At 45.1% G+C, this 22,245-nt stretch overlaps 1 protein-coding gene across 1 annotated transcript in view; it reads left to right on the forward strand.

The window, feature by feature from the left end:
* Window positions 1-22,245, forward strand: part of DMAC2L (distal membrane arm assembly component 2 like) — a 586,679-nt gene that overhangs the window by 467,088 nt on the left and 97,346 nt on the right. Inside the window, exon 3 of the mRNA XM_069638980.1 lies at window positions 17,755-17,963. Within this exon, the coding sequence (XP_069495081.1) occupies window positions 17,755-17,963 (209 nt within the window). The remainder of the gene's footprint in view (window positions 1-17,754; window positions 17,964-22,245) is intronic.

Here is a 22,245-nt window from a genome sequence, read left to right on the forward strand (position 1 = left end):
TTTGTATCCAAATTTGTATGTACTAAACTGTGATACTAAGCTGTCTTGTAATGCGCCCAGATACCCCACGGTGTGGTGCTCTTTATAAATAAATAAAACAAACAAACTGTGTAGAGATGTCAGCAACCAACAAAACAGTGTTCAACATAAAGTTCCTCAAGTTTAAAAACACAGTTCATGATGGTGTAGAACTAAGCAGTACTCGGGGTTCCCTTCCCCAAGTTTCAGTTAAAACACCAAATATAGTAAGTAGTTCAAACCTCAGGGTTCCTTTCCCCAAAATGCCCTTTCAATTAGATATTGATAGAATAGTGTTTCTCAGATTTTCTCAGATTTCTTTTTTTTTTCCAAAGTATTTTTATAGAAATTTCGATCAACTTGAAATTCATTGCATAATACACAGCAGCAGTAAATCATTAAACACCCGTTAATCAACACTTTGAAAATTCATTTTAACTGGATTACAATATTTCTAGAAATTCATCAACTCATCAACACGCTCAAGCAAGTCTGGTAAAACAGTTTAACATATTGTGATGCTTCAACACAAGGAGCCCAATTAAAATAAAATAAAAAAATTAAAAAAAATCACACACACAATCTAATTCACTGCTCTTCCAACCACATAAGGACTACTCGTATCCAGTCTTTATCAGGAATTAAGGAAAAATGTGACCAGTCCTGGCTAATGACACATATGTTCTTTTTCGGCTACGTGTTCCAAAAAACGGTCCCCAGGTGCGGGCGAACTTGGGCATCTTCTCTTCAATTGTAGCTGTAAGCTTTTCCATTCCAAGCAGTTCCCAAACCTTCACCCACCAATAGGCTATGTGAGGGCCCTCTACCTCTTTCCAGAAGCGGGCTCGTGTGAGGCGAGCTGCCATAAGTAGTTGAGTAATCAATTCAGCCCTAGGGCCCGACAGCGGATAAGACCCATCTTCTGGTGTATCGCCCATTAACATAGTTTGCGGATCCATAGGCAGTAGAGCCCCACATATGTCTCTAATTCTTGACCTAATTTCCAACCAGAAGGACTGTATGATAGGGCAGTGCCACCACAGGTGGCCCAGGTCCCCTCGCTCCCCAAATCCATGCCAACATGTGTCTGGGTAGTCTGGGTTCAGTGCCTGCAGTTTTTGCTGAGAGAAGTACCACTGAAAATAGAGTTTAAGAGCTCCTTCCTTTCTTGCCATACACCTTGAAGATCTGTGATCCCTACCCCAAATCCTCTGCCAGGATTCTTCAGGGATAGTGATCCCCAATTCCCTCTCCCATGCCAGCATATAGGGGAGCTTTTCGTCCTCTGGGACATTCTCTAGGAGATGGTAGCAAGTAGCTATTCTACGGGAGTGTTGACCTTCCACAGCTGTTAGCTCCAGGCCTGTGGGAGCTCTTGTGGCCAACCGTCTCGTATTCGGGTTAGTTATCCAATGACGGAGCTGCATATACCTAAATCTTTCCATTTCTGGTAGCTTAAATTTCTCTTTACATTGGTTGAAGGTCAGGGGCAAGTTATCTACATAAAGCTCTTGTAGTCTCAACGGTTTTACAATAGACCAAAGATGATATGAGTTGGGTTGAAGCCCTGGGGTGAAGGCTGGATTCTGCGTGATAGGAGAAAATGGGCCAAGGCCTGATTGGAAACCTCTCTGCATACAGGTCCTATCCCAGCATCGAAGCGTAGCTGCCGTTGTGGGGAGAAGGGAACCTCGATAGCTACGCGCCTCTCGTGGGAGAAACGGCAAGTGTCTCAGGGGGGCCCAAATAGTTAGCTGTTCAATATCATATCATAGGGGAGGCTCAACTGGATTAGTCCAGCTCAAGATGGCTGCTATTTGGGCTGCTCTGAAATACCGCGAAATGGAGGGAAGCTCTAGGCCACCTAGCAACTTATCACGCATTAATAGTTTACGCTGGATTCTTGGTGTTTTACGTTGCCATATAAAGTGGCCTATTTCTTTTTGCAGCTCGAGGAGATCTCGCTCTGGAATCAGTATTGGGAGGGCGTGGAACGTGTTTGGGAGCAGGACCATTTTTACCGCACTGATGCATCCAAGCCAAGATATCTCTTGTGAGAGCCATCTCTGCAGGGATTCCTTGGAATCTTTTAAGAGGTTGGGGATATTGGCCTTCAGGAGCCTCACATAAATTGGGATCAAGTTCACACCCAGGTATGTGATGTATGTGTTCTTCCAGTGGAAAGGATATGCACGCTGCAGGGCAGCCAGGGGATCAGGGGTTTCTGACAGGTTCAAGCCCATTGATTTAGCTGTGTTTATTGTAAACCCCGAAAACGAAGCAAATTGGGCAAGTAGGACCATGAGGGCAGGAAGGGAAGTTCTGGCCACTCTCAAAAAACAAAGCACATCGTCCAAATATAGTGCCACTTTATGACTCTGCCCTCCGATCTCGAACCCCTGAATCTTCGGGCAAAGATGAATCTGTTGGGCCAAGGGCTCCATCGCTAGTGCAAATACCAATGGAGACAGTGGGCAACCTTGCCTGGTTCCTTTACCCAGGGCTATCTGGGCCGACCACAGTGAGTTAACTCTTATTCGTGTAGAGGGGATTTGAAAATTTGACAGTATTAGTCTGGAGAACTTCGGACCAAAGCTGAAGCCCCTTAACACCAGATTCAAGTAGTCCCAAGACATAATATCAAATGCCCTATGGGCATCTAGGGATAATAATGAGAAGGGGCCCAGGATTGTGGGGGCCAGGGCCACCAGATCTATGGCTCGGCGGATATTATTGTAGATCATTTTGCAAAAAATACCTCCTGCATTTGGTGCATATATGGAGACTAGGGTGATTCTGCGCCCATCTAGCATGGCCACGACTAATAGAAACCTCCCCTCTTCATGTCGCACTACCTCCAATGCCTTAAGGGGAATGCCCTTGCGCACCAGGATGCCGACCCCTCGTTTTTTCCGGCCGCTGGAAGCAAAATATTTCGTGGGTTATAGCCTGTTGTTAAGCCAAAATTCATCATCAGGCTGCAGGTGGGTTTCTTGAAGAAATAGGAACCCAGTGTCTAGGGAGGTTAACCTATGAAACGGGGCGTTACGCTTCAGAGGGGAGTTTAAGCCATGTACATTAAGAGTGATGCAATTAACGTTCGGGGTCGCCATTCAGGATTCGCTCAGGCTTTTATGATCCATTTAATAAGAGTTTCATGCTCCTGAGAGGGCTCCCTAATTCGTTGTCTTTCCCCCCCCACACCCTCCCGGTTGTGTCCCCTGGATAACATGCATTGTATAATGGGAACAAGTATAACAATTTAATTCATGCCATTAGGCTGTTCATGGCATGGATTAAATAACTGTACACTTGTACTTTGTGGCAGAATTTTTTTTGTGTGTGGCGCAATTCGATTGTTATACTTGTTCTAATTTGCTTACACTGTGGATGCTGGGCAAGGCATTCACACACTAACAATTGACCACAGCCGCCTTAGAATTAAGTTGCAAGCGCTGGGATCTCTTGGATTTTTTGCCCAATTTCCCTTGCATTGTATAATGCCCAGCAGAGAAATACGGAGGGGGGGGGCCTGACAGAAGCTCCATCAGGACCTTTGCATTGCGATGTAGTTTACAAGACTTGTGCGGTGTGTGGGGCCGTAAAACAGGCTTATTGGTAAAGTAATGAAAAAAACAACAGACATAAAAAAACAATGGGTATAAGGTAACAAAAACAATGTAAATAAAGCCCATGCCGGGCTCGCTTTTCCAGCTAACATGAGCAAACCGTCATCCATAGTGGGCGACATCCACTCAGGTGCCCAAATACTCTATTGTACGAGAACTTCAATCACCGTAAATTTAACTTAGGAATTCGCATACAAAAAGCATGTCTCCTCAGGTTGCACACAAGCTCTGCAGACAAGTCAGAAATGAGGTCTCGCCATGGTCCCCCAGTTCAGTGGAGCTGTCATAGAGTGGAAGTGGGCAAGTGAAGAGCTTTGTCATCCATCTTGTTGCTTGTTGTAAAGCCAGGCATTGCCCGGGTTCAACTGGCACTGGGATTGTCCGCTTCCAACACCGAGGGGGTCTTTAATTCTCGCTGCTTATTCGCCTCTTTCGTGGGTTCCGCCTCTTGGTATGGGGGTGCACCCGGTCAAGGCCAACCTCAGGGTTTTCTCCGCTTGTCCTTTGGCGTAAGACTGAAAGGTGAATCCACTAGACCTGGGCGTGAGGCCCCTGGGCATCTAGGTTGTGTGGCTCTGACATTAGCTTGTTTGCTTCATCTTCCGAAGAGATTATGTAGTGCTGATTGTGAAGGTCAAAGATTAGCTTGCACAGGAATCCCCAGCGGTACCGAATCTTTTTAGCTTGCAGCCAGGCCGTCACCCTCTATAGCCGCCTCTGGTTTGCAAGTGTGTAAGGGAAGAGATCTTGGAAGAGCTGTATTGATGATCCCCAGAATTGTACTGAGGCCGATTTTCTAGCTGCTAGCATGATTTCTTCTTTCCGACGGAAGAAATGCACCCGGTAAGGACGTCCGGCAGCAGGTTTCTTCTTAGCTGGATTGAGGAGTATACCCGATGGGTCCTGTCCAATGTCAATACTTCGGAGGATGGGAGATCGAAGAGGGATTTAAACAGAGCTTCCACATATTCAGGAAGATCCTGATCCGGGATTTGCCGGGGGATGCCACGAAGGCGCACGTTATTCCTCCTTGACCTGTTTTCAAGGTCTGCCTGTTTGGCCTGGATATCTTCCAGCTGATCTTCAATGACCTCACCCTTTCCGAGAGAACTTTGCTATGGTGCTTCTGTTCACAGGCTAAATTTTCCAGCTCATTGAGCCGGGTCTCGCGCCCCCGAGGTGCGCCGTTAAGTCAGCTAGTGATCGAGCCAGAGAGTTTTTTGATGTTTTAATTTCCGCTTTGATTTCGTGGGTAATATCTTGTTTGAGGGCCTTTAGCATTTCTTCAAAGTCACTTTTGGAGAAGGCCATGTCTGAGTGCCAGGAGCACAACGGGGCCAGATGGATGTCAGCTGTGACTATGTGCGAGCAGGAGGAAGATGCCGGCTGTGGCGTTAAAGTGGCATTAAAAAGGCCTTCATGCTGTGCGTTTTCCGCTTCCCTGCAGTTCTAGGCATTGCCAATGGCTCCACCACAATTGCGTTAATGCGCCCTCGGCGCTGAGGCTTATGGTTAGTTCAATCTTGCAGGAAAAGGACGGGAAATCCCTCTGGGAATACAGCGATTATAAAATATACTCCCCTAGTTCAGATCCTTTGAGACCTACACAGTGGAAGTCGCGCGGCCGGTGACAGGCGTTTGGGATCTCTAATGCTGGTGCAGGCGGCCTTTTCCACCCAGGGTCCCCCTCCTCCAGCCCGCGAGAGGGAGATAATCCGGCCCAGTGAAATTGGAAGTGCTCTGCTAGTTCAGCACGTTTAGGGCAGTGGGGGGTCTCATTTCTCCAGAATTTGTATGTCTGCCGCGAGTGCACTGCAGTTATTGGGGCTCGTCCCTCCAACAGCATCCAGCAGACCCCCACCTACCGTTCATAGCACTATGATGTTCCAATGACCGGGGGCGCGGACCTCCACTCGCCATCCCCGCAATGTACAGAGGGTCGCTCACTGAGCCCGCCGGGGGGCCTGCGTCAGGGAAGCCACTTGAAACGAGGTATGCAGCGGTCGTCGAGCGGACCGTGATGTAGGGGCCTCAATGCGCAGCGTGTCCCCCGCAAGCATTCCAGGCTCCCTGTCTCCAGCGCTCACAATGCGGGCAGCCGCCTCCTACTCCTGGTCCTCTCTCCACCAGCCTGCAAGTGGGGGGTTGGTGAGGCCAAGCTGGCCCAGTGAAGCTCCGCTCTCCAGCGCACAAACCCGGGGGGGGGACAGGTCCGCTCTCCGAGGAGACGCGCAGGTCCGTCCTACACACCGCCCGAGCCGCCAGCCAGAGGGTCCCCGTCACATGTCCCCTCCAGGAAGTGTTGGCCTTCTTCTCGCTGTTCGGGCAGCCGGGCAAAGCTCCAGCCGACCTAAGGGTCCAGCTCACACATATTGGCGTGCACTGCCGTTTTCTTTCCAAGGCCGAGCTGACACACTCCGGGCTAGAACTTCAGGATCCAGGGCAAGTGGCACTGCATCTCCCCCTCCGCCGACGCTGTGTGTGTCTGGCGATCCGTGGGACGCATATCGGGTGATGAATCTCGTTTTAGTGCGTCAATTTCACATGCTTCGGGCACCTTACTGCGGAGCTCACAGCAAACACGGCCGCATAGCGTGCTGCCTAGCCATGCCCCCCTCAGATTTCTTAAAGTTCTGCGCCCCACTTGCGCCCTCTGCATATGGATACTCTTTGTACCAAAAAAATGTGTCTTGGCTGAAAACTCTAATCTTTTTTTTGTGCATGGTACAGGTAAGAGAGGTGTGCAGGCCCTTTTCATATTTTGGGGCACTTTTGCCCAGTGTGTTTGTTCCCCTGTCCCTCCAGGCTCTCCCACCCCTTCTGACCCGTTCTTATGATGTTTTCCCTCCTGACCCACCCCAGGCCTTGATGGGCTTAGTCTGCTGTGTCTGCCTCCACAAGGACTGAGACGGACATCCAGCCTCTCTCCATACCACTTTGGTCTCTGGTACAGGTAAGAGAGGAACCTAGGCTGTTTTTCATAGTTTGGAGCTCTTTTGCCCAGTGTGTTCGCCCCCCGGTCCCTTTGGGCTCCCCCACCCCTTCCGACCCGTTCTTCTAGTATTTTCCTTCCTTCCCTGCCTCCTGATCCTCCCCCCAGGTCCTGATTGGTCTACTCTGCTGTGTCTGCCTCCACAAGGGCAGAGACCAACATAAAGCCTCTCTGCATACCACTTTGATCCCTGGTACAGGTAAGAGAGGTGCCCAGGCCCTTTTTCATAGTTTGGAGCACTTTTGCCCATTGTATTTGTTCCCCCTCTCTATCCGGGCTCCCATCCCTGACCCCTTCTTCTGGTGTTTTCCTTCATCCCCCACCTCCTGACCCTCCCCGAGGCCCTGATTGGCCTATTCTGCTGTGTCTGCCTCCACAAGGGGTGAGACTGACATCAAGCCTCTCTCCATACCATTTCGGCCCCTGGTACCGGTAAGATAGGTGCCAAGGTCCTTTTTCATATTTTGGAGCACTTTTGCCCAGTGTATTTGTCCCCCTGTCGCTCCCGATCTGTTCTTTTGGTGTTTTCCTTCCTACCCCACACCAGGCCCTGGCCTAGTTTGGTGTGGCTGAATCCACGAGGGGTGAGTCTGACATCCAGCCTCTGGTCTTTGGTCCCTGGTACAGGTAAGAGAGGTGCCCAGGCCCTTTTTTCATATTTTGGAGCACTTTTGCCCAGTGTATTGGTCCCCCTGTCTGTCTGGGCTCTCCCCCCTGGCCCCTAACCCTGACCCGTTCTTCTAGTATTTTCCTTCATCCCCCACCACCTGACCCTCCCCCAGGACCTGATTGGCCTAGTCTGCTGTGTCTGCCTCCACAAGGGCAGAGACCAACATCAAGCCTCTCTCCATACCACTTTGGTCCCTGGTACAGGTAAGAGAGGTGCCCAGGCCCTTTTTCATAGTTTGGAGCACTTTTGCCCAGTGTATTTGTTCCCCCTCTCTATCTGGGCTCCCCCCGCCACCCACCCTGACCCCTTCTTCTGGTGTTTTCCTTCATCCCCCACCTCCTGACCCTCCCCCAGGCCCTGATTGGCTTAGTCTGCTGTGTCTGCCTCCACGAGCGCTGAGACTGACATCAAGTCTCTCTCCATACCATTTCGGTCCCTGGTACCGGCAAGATAGGTGCCAAGGCCCTTTTTCATATTTTGGAGCACTTGTGCCCAGTGTATTTGTCCCCCTGTCCCTCCCGATCCGTTCTTTTGGTGTTTTCCTTCCTACCCCACACCAGGCCCTGGCCTAGTTTGGTGTGTCTGCCTCCATGAGGGCTGAGACCGACATCCAGCCTCTGGTTGTTGGTCCCTGGTACAGGTAAGAGAGGTGCCCAGGCCCTTTTTTCATATTTTGGAGCACTTTTGCCCAGTGTATTGGTCCCCCTGTCCGTCTGGGCTCTCCCCCCCCCCGGCCCCTAACCCTGACCCGTTCTTCTAGTGTTTTCCTTCATTCCCCACCACCTGACCCTCCCCCAGGCCCTGATTGGTCTAGTCTGCTGTGTCTGCCTCCACAAGGGCAGAGACCAACATCGAGCCTCTCTCCATACCACTTTGGTCCCTGGTACAGGTAAGAGAGGTGCCCAGGCCCTTTTGAATAATTTTGGAGCACTATTGCCCAGTGTATTCGTCCCCCTGTCCCTCCAGGCCCCCCCACCCCTGAGCCATTCTTCTGGTGTTTTCCTTCCTCCCCTGCCTCCTGACCATCCACCAGGCCCTGATTGGCCTTGTCTGCTGTGTCTGCCTCCAGGAGGGCTTAGACCTACATCCGGCTTCTCTCAATACCACTTTGCTCCCTTGTACAGGTAAGAGAGGTGTAATACAAAAGAAGGTCCCTTGTGTTGTTCGGGGGATATGACCTGGTACACTGTGGCAACATCAATTGCCTAAATGGATTAAATCAGAGTACACACAAATCAATAATGTATAATTGTTTACTGATCGAGAAGAATTAACAAAGGAAATAAGTCCATATCAGGACACTTCAATTTTAAATCAAAAAGGCATTCAAATTTCATTCCAAAGACAAATTCTTGCACTACTTATGCAGATTTTTCTGTTTTAACAAATTCGATGAGTGCATATCAAGTACACTTAAATAACATTACATGGTAACATTCATGATTAAAAAACTCATGAGGACAGATCTCTCATTGGGGGAGAGTTCTGGGCTGAGACAAGATAGTGTGGCTCTGCATGTCTCCTCCGATTCGCTATGAAGCATTTCGGACAGTGGGCCCTTCATCAGGTAAGTGATCGGTGGTTATATTTTTTTTCTATGGATTAGATTAATAGTATGTAAGTAATGGTATTCATTCTGGGGGGACAAAATGTCTAGTATGGCCTGTGGACCTGATTGACTAACCTGAGGGTTTGCCGGTTGAACTGCCAATAAACCTTCACTGGCTAGGTAACCCTCGCCGTATCTGGTGACAAAATGTTTTGAACGTATTTAAGTTGTCAAAAAATGCAGACAATTATATACATTGAGCGGTCAAACATGGTACCAGTCTCTAGGAAAGGGAGTTGCCCAGGCCCTTTTTCATATTTTGGAGCACTTTTGGCCAGTGTATTCGTCCCTCTGCCCACCCATGCCGTTCTTCTGGCGTTTTCCTTCCTACCCCACCTCCTGACCCTCCCCATGTCCTGATTGGCCTAGTCTGCTATATCTGCTTCCACAGGGTTAGATCAACATCCAGCCTCTCTCCATACCACTTTGGTCCCTGGTACCGCTAAAAGAGGTGCCTATGCCTTTTTTCATATTTTGGAGCACTTTTGCCCAGTGTATTCGTCCCCCTGTCCCTACGCCACCCCCACTCCTTTTGACTCATTCTTCTGGTGTTTTCCTTCTTCATCTGCCTCCTGACCCTACCCCAGGCCCTGATTAGTCTAGTCTGCTGTGTCTGCCTCCACGAGGGCTTAGACCGAAATCCAGCCCCTCTCCATACCCCTTTGCTTACTAGTACAGGCAAGAGAGGTGCCCAGGCCCTTTTTCATATTTTGGAGCACTTTTTCCCAGTGTATCCGTCCCCCTGTCCCTCGGGGCTCCCCCCTCTCAACCTGTTCTTCTGGTGTTTTCCTTCCTCCCCTGCCTCCTGACCCTCCCGCAGGGCCTGATTGGCCTAGTCTGCTGTGTCTGCCTCCACAAGGGCTGAACCCGACATCCAGCCTCTCTCCATACCACTGTGGTCCCCAGTACAGGTAAGAGGGGCCCTTTTTCATATTTTGGAGCACTTTTTCCCAGTGTATTCGTTCCCCTGTCCCTCCGAGCTCGCCCCACCCCTGACCCGTTCTTCTGGCGTTTTCCTTCCTCCCCTGCCTCCTGCCCATCCCCCAGGCCCTGATTGGCCTAGTCTACTGTGTGTGCCTCCACAAGGGCTGAGACCGACATCAAGCCTCTCTCCATACCACTTCGGTCCCTGGTACAGTTAAGAGAGGTGCCCAGGCCCTTTTTCATATTTTGGAGCACTGTTGCCTAATGCATTTGTCCCCTTGTCCCTCCGGTCTTGATGGACAATGAACTAACACTTGAGCCACAAGTAAACGCTATAATCAAGAAATGTTTCTTCCTCCTACTCGCAGTAAAAAGGATCCCACCATTCCTCTCTTTCACCCACAAAACACTCACCCTCATCGCACTCATGTCCAGAGTAGACTACGCCAACAGCCCATACCTAGAAATGCCAGAACAACTATTAAAGAAACTTCAGCACATCCAAAAAGTTTGCGGCCAGACTCCTGCTCAAACTACCACGAAGAAAACACATGACCACAGCGCTGAAAATGCTACACTGGCTACCAATAAAACAGCGACTGTAGTTCTGTTCATAACTTTCAGAGCAATCCGTGGCCAAGGAGCAGAGTTCCTTAATGAGAAAATAACAGTCTACCATCCGACAAGACCACTCAGATCAAGCAATGGCATTCGCTTAGAAACTAAACCATACAATAAAAGAACATTCGGAGGATCATCTTTCTCTCACCTGGCAGCAATAACCTGGAATGACCTACCAAAAAACTTACGCAACACAAGGGATCATCTGGAATTCAGAAAACTGCTCAAAACTTGGATCTTTGCTCCAGAACCAGAAGGAAATGATTAGGAAACATATACAAAGCGGGAAACATGAATCCCAGGGAGTAACCCTTGACTCCTAACTTAATCTCCCCTAACTGGAGGGCAGGGGAGGACGCCCCAACCACTCATGTCTACACACAGCTAGTCCATTGAGGAAACTTAGGACTGCACACAGGATGGGCAGGGAGTGATCAGAAACCTCTAACCCAAATACTGCCAACCCCTTGGCCAGCGAACACGCCTGCATCAGCCAGACACACATACCATTAGAGTTATTCGGAGGAAACTGCTGATCCTAAACGTGCCTGCCAACTAGACGGACAAATGACAATACCAATTGCATAGGATAATCATAGATGTTGAGCGCAGAAACGCAAAGTTAAAGAGATAAAAAACCTGCTAACCCAACTCTGAAACCTCAACTTTCTCCATATACTTCTCATACAGAAACTCACCAAACCACCCCTCCGCACAGCAATCCGCACGTACTTCACCACATTGCAACAACAGACAGACAACATATAATTCAGCACAACAGCACACTGGGAAGTCACACCGACCCGAAAACCACACTTAAGCTCAGTGAAAGATACAAACTGAACTGAAGCTGCCAATAGGACATCAAAACTCTCACTCTCCTATTCCCAGTACACCCTACTAACCTACCTCCCCTTTTCAGATCCGCTAGAGCACCTGGGGACAACTCTGGTGGTGACAGTGCGTGGTACAAATACATTTAACATTAACATATTCCCTCTCATGTGTGGGATGTAGGACGTACATCCCAACATTCCCCCCTTTCGTTCCTTATGGAACAAATTCCCCCATCAACTCTTTATCTCTCAAGTCGTGTTTGTGTGCACAATCATATGTATCTTTTGGGATCCATATTTTGATTACGTTTCTCCAATCCCCCCTCCCCCCTGGCATAATCACAGGGGCTGCACCCTAAAAAACAGCAGCCCCCATCTCCTGTGCGATCTGTGTAGCACTCAAGATAATTTTTAGGATCTGGGGTGGTGTCCACGGGGTTCCTGGTGGGCCTATTAGATGATCTATGGGTACCATCTTGGGTATGACTTTATTTCAATCTCGTCTGTTTGTGTGTTCTCATGTTTCCAAGGAGAAGTGGCTTCTTCTACCTTTACTGCAAGTAATTCTATACCATCTCCACAGGGCACACCACAGGCTCTTATGACTTGATTAATGATCCAAATCAGGATAAGGAAAAACACATTTGGCAAAATTATTTGTTAGGCATTTGTCAACCAGTTTACCATCCATGAGAACTTTTGTGATGACAAGTCATTGTCTCTTTTAATTCCCCCCTTATCGTCCATTTTGACCTTTAAATTATGCAATGCTTTTATTGCAACAGTGAGGGACCCATTATCTTGTTTGTTTGGTGGAACCTAGGTACAGGAAGAACTCCCTATTTTTCTACAGACTCCTCCTTCCATGGCTGTGAGGAGATCTTGGACTATGCAATTTTTAAGTGCCATAATACGAATCGCCCTCAGTTCCTCTTATGGCTTTGAGTCTGTTCAATTGCGTTTGCCTGCTGGACCAGGTTGCAGCGTATTATCTGCAACCACTTTGCATTAGTAGCTGTTTGTATTCCAGGAGCTAGAAGTGAAGCGAAGAATGTCTCAGTATTAGTGAACAGTCTGCATTGAGTCAGGACGTTTTCTAGGGCTTTATCTGCTTCCTTGCTGAGATAATTAGACCTTATCCTGCAAGTCAAAGTTCTTGAGTCATTCTGTTTTAGCACTGCTAGTGGCACGGTAGGGGACTGGGGTTTCTTCTTGGGGATCGACAAATGCTCTGCATGGATTAAAAGTACTGGGGCATTCAGGTTCACGAGAAAGCCCACCCGTTCCGAAATCATGGTAGATGGAAGTAGGCATTGGATTCACGTTGTCATAGGAGATCCATGATAGTATCTGTGCCATGTAGAACTGGCATTGTCATCGTTCCATTGCATCCTTTGTTCTAACCCAGGGGCACATTTCCTTTGCCTCTGGAACAGAATGAAGATCGAGGGAGTATCTGTACTTTTACTGGTTGCTCATGTTGCTGCAAATTGGATAGTTTATTCACATATGATGCCCACACTTCTCAACATTTTCCATCTACATTTTTAATTATGTCTTCTTCGTACCCCAACAGTCCATTTGCTTTGAATACTGCTTTGCGCTTTACCCATTTCTTATTCCAGTGTGTTGCTTATTCTATACACACCTGGGGTTTATTCGTACATTTGTTGTAGTTTTGTCCCATTTGTCCTTCACAGTTGCTTCTGTCTACTTCTTTGAGCCTTATTCGAACTGTGCCCCCCTGGAATTGCCCTCGTAACTTGCAGAATACTAAATGTGCCTAGCACTGTAATTCTAACACTGGTATCTCTCTGGGAATTAAGAGTCTGGGTGTGCCCACTGCATGCGGGATAAGCCCCCACACAAAACATCAGTCATTGTACTGCGCTCTGGTGGTTGCTTTCACTGTATCATTATTCCCTTCAGAATGGTGTTCCTCTATTATTTTAGTTTTGATATTTTCTTCCTTTTGTATACTTCCTTTATGTCTGGTCACAACGTAACCTCTAATTTCTGTTACATTGGTTATTTCTATTAAATTCCTATTTCTAACTTCTACAGTCATTAGTTTCATCTGAGAATAGAAGAGAAGAAGAGAGAAAAACAAACAGCTCATTGAAACAGTTGTTTCATTCTGCTTGTTTCTGTGATTCGAGTCTCTAAAGTCTGAGTCGACCTCTCAACATGTGTTTGCCCGAATGGTCATACTCTCCTGAAATATGATTTCATAGTCTTTTGTACTCCACTTTGGCTGAGGGCCCCAGTGCTTGCTTCTTGTTGGAGCTCTGTTGCTGTGCTGGTGTCTTTTTTTTTAATGTCTGAGATGTGTAGCCACGTCTTGGGATTCTTTAGTTTTACGACGGTAAGAGTAGCCTGGATGTTTTCATAGGGTCCCACGAACTTGGGCTGGTGCCATTTGCAATTGTGCTGTGGTGTATAGACTGTCTCCGGGGCATAGTTGTGTTGACAGTGTAACTTTGATGTCCCTCAAGTTTGTTGGGACCTGTTGCTGTGTCTTTAAAATTACCTGATAACAAGTTCCTATGGTGTACATTGAATTCTTACCCAAGAATATCTGCGCTCCTATGAGCGTCTGTTAGTGTTCGAGTTGGAGCGACCGGCGTGTGTATCCGTCTACCTGTTACCACCTCATGCAGCGACAAGTGGTGGTCTTTGCTTGACTGGTTGTGCAAACTGAACACGGCTAGGGGCAAGTAATAGAGCTAGCTGTTTTTCAGCATGGTACACATTTTGGCCAGTTTGTTTGTCAGCAGGCCATTTAACCTTTCAACCTATCCGTTGGCTTGTGGATGGTGAGCTGTGCATAGCTTGTGTGTTATGCCTAGTAATTTTATATCTCATTGAAGAATTAATTTGCAAAATGAGGACTGTTGTCGGACCTCAGGACATTGCATATCCCCCACCTTGGAAAGATCTCACCAGAAATGTGACTGCAGATTTTGCATCTGCGTTTACACAAGGACCCGCCTCAATCCAATGGGAAAATGGGCATACAACCAAAATCATAAACCTATATATACTGCACCTGTTCACCATGTCGATAAAGTCAACATGGAGCTCTTTGAAAGGTCATGTTTTGGGGAGCAATGTTGCCCATATGGTCTTCATGGTGTGGAACATATAAAGTTATTGGGAAGCTCATGGTACTTGTGGCACATTTCTGAATTGCAAATGCGGCGGCTGCTAAGTCTTGTTCACATTAGAAATGACCCTGCATGACTGGGTCTAAAAGTCCACTGTAAGATGCTAGGGGATTGTGTTTCTGAGATGATTTCTGTGTGAGTACTGCTGTCATCACCTGTCCATTTGCATGTGAAAACAGATAAAAATGTTTGTTGTAATCTGGTGTTGCTAACACTGGGGCATTGCTGATGGCCATCATTAGGCCATCGAAGCACTCTGTCATCTCGTCTGTCCATTGAAGGGGCTCTTTCTTTTTCTGGGCCTCTTTGAGTGCTTGCAGTAAGGGTCTGACGTATGTCGAATAGTAAAAAATCCATGTCCTACAATAATTGCATAGCCCTAAGAACTCCTACATTTCTTTCACTGTCTTGGGTTGTGGTGTGTTTCTATGCTGTTGTCTCTGGTAACTCTTCTCCCTGCTGCTGAGAGTATCTACCCTAGGTACACTACTTCCCTTTGGCAGCATTGTAATGTCTCTTTGTCAACTTTGTATCCTTTGTCTGTGAGGTGTTACAGGAGCTTGATAGTGACTTCTCTGCACTGTTTTTCTGTGGTGCTGCATACTGTGATGAATCCAGCAGAGTCATCACTGATGCCCAGCCTAAAGTCTCCTCCCATGTGGCCATGGGAAGACAGTTGCTCGACTTCCCACTCTTTGTTAAACAGCGCTGCCCCCACGCCTCATCTAGAGATGTTAAAACTTCAATAACCACAATTACTACTGCTGTGACATCACCACTTCCCCTTATAGATGCCCTCTTCTATTTCTACTAAATATCAAAACGTACACAGAGTTTACCACGTGGTTCACTCCTCACGCACTCTTCTTTTGCACATATACTCCCTCTCTCTGTCGTTGTTTTTACGCCAGGTGCCCCTCATTCTCTATGCTCTACCGAGGTCCTCCGGTGCTGTCTATCCCATCAAGAAGGCCTGAACACCTGCGGTCGGTGCCACCGCATTCAGTGATCAGTCAAGCCTAAGGATAACTCTGGCGCTTGCTGGCCTCCTTATGGCGCATGCTGTTTCTGCTCCCTGCAGGCAGGCGCTATGTACCCAAGGAATGCGGCAGAGGGGATTTCGGGCCAGAGAATCCTTAGGATCATGAATCGGGGTCAGCAAATGTAGGGTAAGACCAAAATATCAACAATAAAAGTAATCCAAATGAATCAAATAAGTGCACAGGAGCAAGAAAAACACATTACATGCAACCGCGATCAGGAATAATTGAAATATCATTCAATGAGAAATACAAAATGGTGGTGTTTTATAGTAGAAAGTAGAGTGACATCGCAAAACATTGTTTCACAATACTTTGAAAATACAGTTTGCGGATTGGTCATTCAAGATTGCGAATCTATACAATGCATAGCCCTATTGGCTTATCCTACCCCTTGTGACCGTTCTCTTAGAAACATCATAATAATGATTTCATGGTGGTACCGCATAGTTTCCCAGATTTATGATTGGATGGCCCATGTTTTATTGTGTTTCATTTCATCCTCAGTGTTCAATTGGTGGAGCTCTATTGGCCTTCCTGGCATGGGCTGCTTTGGTCACTGTTGACCGATGAAATTGTGTGGTGCGAATAGTGTGTGATCAATTGTAGTTTTTACATCCTATTCCCATGAGAATTGAACGTTGGCACCATCTTACCATTCTCAACTTTCGAACTGCGTCAACAGACAGCATATTATTGCAACTTCTGATTTGAAACATGTATCTTCTGCATTTCCTTTCCCATGGTTTGTGTGCATGACCTCATGTGATGCTCTTAGGCCCTTTGCTCTGAGGCCATGCACCTCTTTCAATTATGTGTCTCTAGCTCTATATGGACATGTGATCTGGTGGGTGAAATATTTTCTGTAATTCATTGATGTGCCCTAATCAATGTATTATCTTTATTGCATCTTCTGTGTTGAGCTTTGGCCTTTGAACCTACCTTAGTTCTGTGAACTGAGTTCTCCCTGGGCTATGGGCTTACGTTGTCCATTGTATGTGTCTCTATTCCAAGGTGGATGTTTTCCTACAGGGTGCAATGTGCTTCTTCTGTTACAATGGCTCTATCAAGTACATATCTCTGCACTTAGTCTTGTTCTCACCAGGGCTGTGACCTTGTGTTTGTTTGTTAGGTTTGAGAACATGGCAACCCCTTTATTAGTTATATGTTTCACTTGTTGAATGTGTGGGACCGGATTGAGCTTTCTCCCTCACAGCCAATCCCTGCATGGGATTCTACCCCTTCCCCTCATAGACCCTGCTTCTAGCAGTATCTAATTAGGTCATGTTGCCTTGTGGTCTGTCTGGGCAAGGGTTTCACCTCCTACTTCTTAACCAATCACTGTGAAATTTTACACCATGCTCAAGACTGGTGACCATGCCAACACATTCCTCATGCTCTGTCTCAATGACTGCCTTTTGCTGTGTAAAACTATCTCTAATGTGTTGAGGTCTGTCATTCAATCGGCCCATGTACTGTCTTCTTTCTTGAGGCCTACTAAGTTTTAGATACCTATGAAGCATTAACGCATGCATATGTGTGTGTGTGTGTTTGTTATATTCTCTATCCCTTAGTGTTGCTACTACACACTCATAACTAACTGATGTGTTTCTCGTTTCTTCTAGTCTGTGCTAATGTGTGTATATTTGGTTAGGGCTAACCTCTGTCTCTATGTTATTCTATCAATTCCATTCCTTGCAAGTCTTATAGCCTACCTATAAATGTACCTATCTATATGCATGAGGTTCTGCTAGCTGCTACCTAGGTCATGTCACACAGTGAACTATCCCTACTGCTGTTGTGTCATGTTCATTGCTCTACTCTATTAATGCTTGCTCTATATAATAATTGCTTACTCTATCACCTATTGCCCACCCTGTCTCTTGGGCCTACTCGCTTGCATCTACATCTGTGTTTGTCGAGTTGGCACTTGGCTTTTCATGGCCGATTAATAATGTCTGTTGTCTGTGTGCATCCAAGCTCAGAATGCATGTGTGTGATGCTATTCCCCATTTAGCTCTCAGTGAAGGGATATGGTGAGAATAACAGGGTAATGTGCTGGCGACCTGGACCTTTAGTTTTGGATGTGCGTTCTGCTGCGTGCTTTATGGGTTTTCTTAGTTTATATTTCCTCATGTGTGGGATGTAGGACGTTCATCCCAACAGTTTTAATTTTTTTTATGGTTAATTACAATGTGTATGCAGCATGCGTGTTTAAAAACTCACCTGTCATGTTAAAACTCAACAGGGTGGATTATGAAAGGATTAAGGAAATTGGCCCAGACCGAGCAGCTTCCGAATGGCTCCTAAGGTGTGGCGCACAAGTTCGTTACCAAGGATTTGATAGATGGCAGAATGACTACAATGGTCTCCCAACAGGACCGCTGGGAAAATACAAGATTCAAGCCATTGATGCCACCGAATCCTGCATCATGCATCAAGGCTTCGACTACTTAGGTAAACAAATGACAGAATAATGTCAATTTTACAATGAAGTAAGGTTCGGAGGAAATTTCACACAAGTGAAACATTTTAATGTTTGATATAAGATATGTTCTGCCTCGAAATAAAATAAAAAAAATACCTGCACTGTGATGCTTTGTTTTTTGTAATATTCCCCCTAAACCAAAGCCTGTTCATAATGCATGCAAGCCTTCCATCCCTTTTTTGTTTTTAAATTATATATTTGCAGGTTTTATACCAGAAGTAGCACTATATTAGAACATTAAATAAAGAGAAAAGAATAGGGAGTGCTTGAGTGCTCACACCAATAACATACAAAGTGACATCATTCGGCCAAAACATAGTCACATTGCCCTGGAACAGAGATTTTCACCTCAAGAAAGCACCCGTCTTGCACCTAATTTTTTCATGTTCCGAAAGGAGCCTTTTGATCTTTTAGCAATTGCATGTCCTGTGATAATTTATAGATGCAAAGCATAGTTGTTAATTATTATTGCTGCTTTTACTTCTTATCCCCAGTATTATCCATTTTGCAGATTGAATAACGAGTCTCCCAGTGAGTGGACTTCATTTCTAAAGATTGTATTGCAAAAATATTACTAGACATTCAAAAACATGTGTCAATGCTCCACCCCCATTTATCCACGTTTAGAGCATGTTTAAGTATATTTGAATTCATCTGTTGAGTTTCATAGAAGAGATAAGCAAGTCATACATTTTATAAATTGCCTTTTGTTTGGCAGCAATGGTTTCAATATGCATTGCTCGGATAGATTCCCAAAATGCCTGTATGGACATTTTTTCACCTTACATCCTTGACAAGGTTTGCAAACAAATTTAATAAATAGATGATTATCGCTTTCCAATTTGATTCTTTCTATTGATAGAAAAAGTTTTCAAAAATACACTTCATTCAGAGAGGTATTGTTTATGTCCATTGTTTTGTAACATACTCTCGTATCTGAAAATATTTAAGAGTTTATCTTGGGAATGCAGAATTCAGATTCTATGCTAGAGCATTAATTTTGCCCATTATCTGTTGTTGATGGCCATGATATCTAAGGCCTTCCATGTGCCAATATTAGAACCCTGCTGTTCTTCGGCTTCAATTTATGTCAGACCAGATCTGTATTAGATCTTTTAAGACTGTTTTAAAAGAAGATATTTGCAAGTGTTACATTTTAGAAGAAAATCCTGTTTATGTTACTCTTCCAACTCTCTCAAAATTAATAATAGCACAGAACTTGTTAATCAGATTCCCTGTGATATTGCTGTAAGCGGCCCAGAAGTATCATCAGAGGTTCAGGAGAACCCACTCTCATTACTTTCCTAAAAGCCTTTGTGGGTTGTTGTGTGCTTTCAAATAAAACAGGAGCAAGCCAATTCAGTTTGAAAAATAAATGCTAGTATGTGTATTGGCAGACCTCCTAAAAAGGAAAACAAATTTGAGTAAAATAATTATTGTAATGATATCCCAATATTCAATCAATGGTATTGAAAGCGAGGTCCACTGTTTTAAAAACCTGTTTTAAGTAGTTTACATGGGTAAAGATTTAAAATTGCAAGCTACTAGCCAATCATAAAAAGTCTCTCGCACAACAGTTCTCCACATACACAGAGGAAATGATTTCTTATTATCCACGAGTCCTTTTTCACTAACCAGAGGCTAGTAGCGAGTGCACAGTTTGAGTCTTTGTTTATGAGGATTCAAGTCAAACATATTTTGTGTTTTTTTTTATTATTGCCAGTGGAGGATGAGTGTGTTCCCGTCTGTGCATCACTTGAAATAATCTGTTCCTTTTTCATTTAGATTCAATTTATTGCATGAAAATCCATGCTTTTGTATGGCTATTTACTAAATATCTTGAATATCCTGTTGGATCTGCCTGTTACTTTGGTAGTATTCAGTAAAAAAATGTATACACAATGCACTCCAATCCAATGTCTAACAAAAAGGGATAACGTTATTTGGGTGCAGGGGGGTAATCCCTGTCCTGACATGTGTACAGAATAGCAATATAACAAAGATTGGTCTCCAACTCAATAGAGACACTCATCCCCTGGACACCTTTTTCCTGTATAAACAGGCAGTATTCTAAATAGAAATTTCTTTCAATATAGCATGCCTTTCTGAATATTTCTGCTCCAACAATACAGTATAGAGTGATTTTATTACATAGAATAATTGGGCGAAAAAAGATACAGTATATAGTGTACGTTTGGTACTGAATATGAGGCTAGTATACATATTTTTTATATTTTCTATTGGAAGAGCGGCAGACAAAAGTAAAATGAAAATGAAAAATAAAGAAAAGTGGCTGTTTCAATGCACAGTGGCCATTCCCGGGGTGTGTGTACTGTGGCCATGTTTATCTCTTCTTCTTTTTGCGAGCAGTGCCAGCTTGTTTGGTGGTGACGCGGGGCAGGGGCTACAGGCTCGTCTTTCGTTGGTGTCGATGTCTGGCCACTCCTGGTCTCTTCTGTTCCACCTTTCGTCACTTGAGGAGCCTCAGCGAGTGCGGCAGCTGCTGCTCGCTCCACCTCTTCCTCTGCCTGCTTGGCCTGCTCGGCCTCTGCTTTCTTCAAAGCTCGAATCGCTGCTTCTTCCTCTGCCTTGAGGGTCTGTTGCCTCTCAATCGCAGCCAGACGCTCTCTACTCCTCAGGATCTCTTCTTTTACATGTTCTGCTTGTTCATGGGCAGGGAAGAACACCTTGATGAAAAATATGTAGATCTGGCTGAGCCACAAAGCAAACTTGCACCAATTATGCACAAGGCAATAGGTGAATGTACCACATACGTCACCCAATTGTTATTGAAGACACTAGTACCAATATGTCCCCTGATTTTGAACAAAGCGATATTAGAAATACTAAAGTAAAGGCACAAATTCCAAAATATCCTCACCACCAAGTGCTTCACCACCAAGTGCTTAAACAGTACCCTAGAACCTACTTCATACCTTACAGGAAACTTCCAAAAAGTAAATGCCTGTAGTAATCACGTATCCGTGAAAGTACTTCACATTGAAGAGAAAAATAAGAATTTGAAAGAAGTATAGACGCCATGCCACAAAAGAACAAAGAAAGTGCCAGTAACCTGCCCGTGATTGAAGTGAGTGTTCTAATGTACCTTATCTGCATACTGTTGATCGTCAATCGGCTGCAAAAGAAACTTTGTTGTAAATCATGTCCATAGATGTAATAATGCGAGCATATAATGTAACGTAGCCCCCAACTGTAATCACCAAAAGTGCAAAAGTAAAAGAATTGCCCTGTACCAACTGATAATCTCCAACAACTGACAAAACGCTGAAAAAGCGTACCTGTCAGAAACTTTACAGAGAGGTTATTATATTAAGATATTCTGTCACATCTTGGCGTTCCCTAACGTGCTCACGTAGTCAGCTAATTACAGCTGTACATTGATGCACAGAGCCTAAAGCTTCTTCACTGAAAACTGAGAAAGGACTAATTTAAAACAACATTGAATGCAAAAGGTTTTCGGGCCATTGAGTAGGCATTACGACAAACTGAATATGTCCAATGGAATAAACAATTCATTCTGGAGCTCTTAAGCATTATCCTGTATAATAGCTAGTTTAGATTTGAATCTACTTTCTACCTTCAATCTGCTGGTATCTCAATGGGCGCATTGATGGCACCAGCATATGCTATTATTTTCATTTAAAACAACATTGAACGCAAAACAAATTCAATGAAAAAGGAAGAAAGAACATTCATCCAAGATCGCATATTTAGTGCAAACTTTCATAGGTACAGAAAATAGTGTTTGTAGCATTGTTCTGCAAAACATCACTTGATGGCCCAATGTCTCAAGTTAAACAATCAATCAGTTATTTCTAAATTGAATCATGTAGTAACAGAATATTTTCAACTCGCATATATATGATATTTTCACCAGAATGGTTCAAACGAAAATACTTTTCTAACAGTTCACAACTCCAGAAATGTTCCAAGAAGTCAAGCAATTTGACAGAAAATAGATAATCACATGTTCTCAATCCAGGTTGAGACATAGTAAAACATTTCCAAGATGAACATTGTTATAAAGGGATCATAGACCTGACTTGTATATAATTGGGTGAACATCTTGTGTTATTTAGCCCAGGTCACAGCATTACAACACATAAGGAAGATACATATGATAAAAATGGCATCCTTCATTCATTTTCTTTGTTTCAATGTATGTCTTATTCCTGATTCCTCCTTCTACATACCAAACCATAATATTGCAGACAAAGTGGACAAATTAAT

The sequence above is a fragment of the Ambystoma mexicanum genome, chromosome 14 (assembly GCF_040938575.1).
Source record: "Ambystoma mexicanum isolate Mex_15411 chromosome 14, UKY_AmexF1_1, whole genome shotgun sequence".
Taxonomy (NCBI): Eukaryota; Metazoa; Chordata; class Amphibia; order Caudata; family Ambystomatidae; genus Ambystoma; species Ambystoma mexicanum.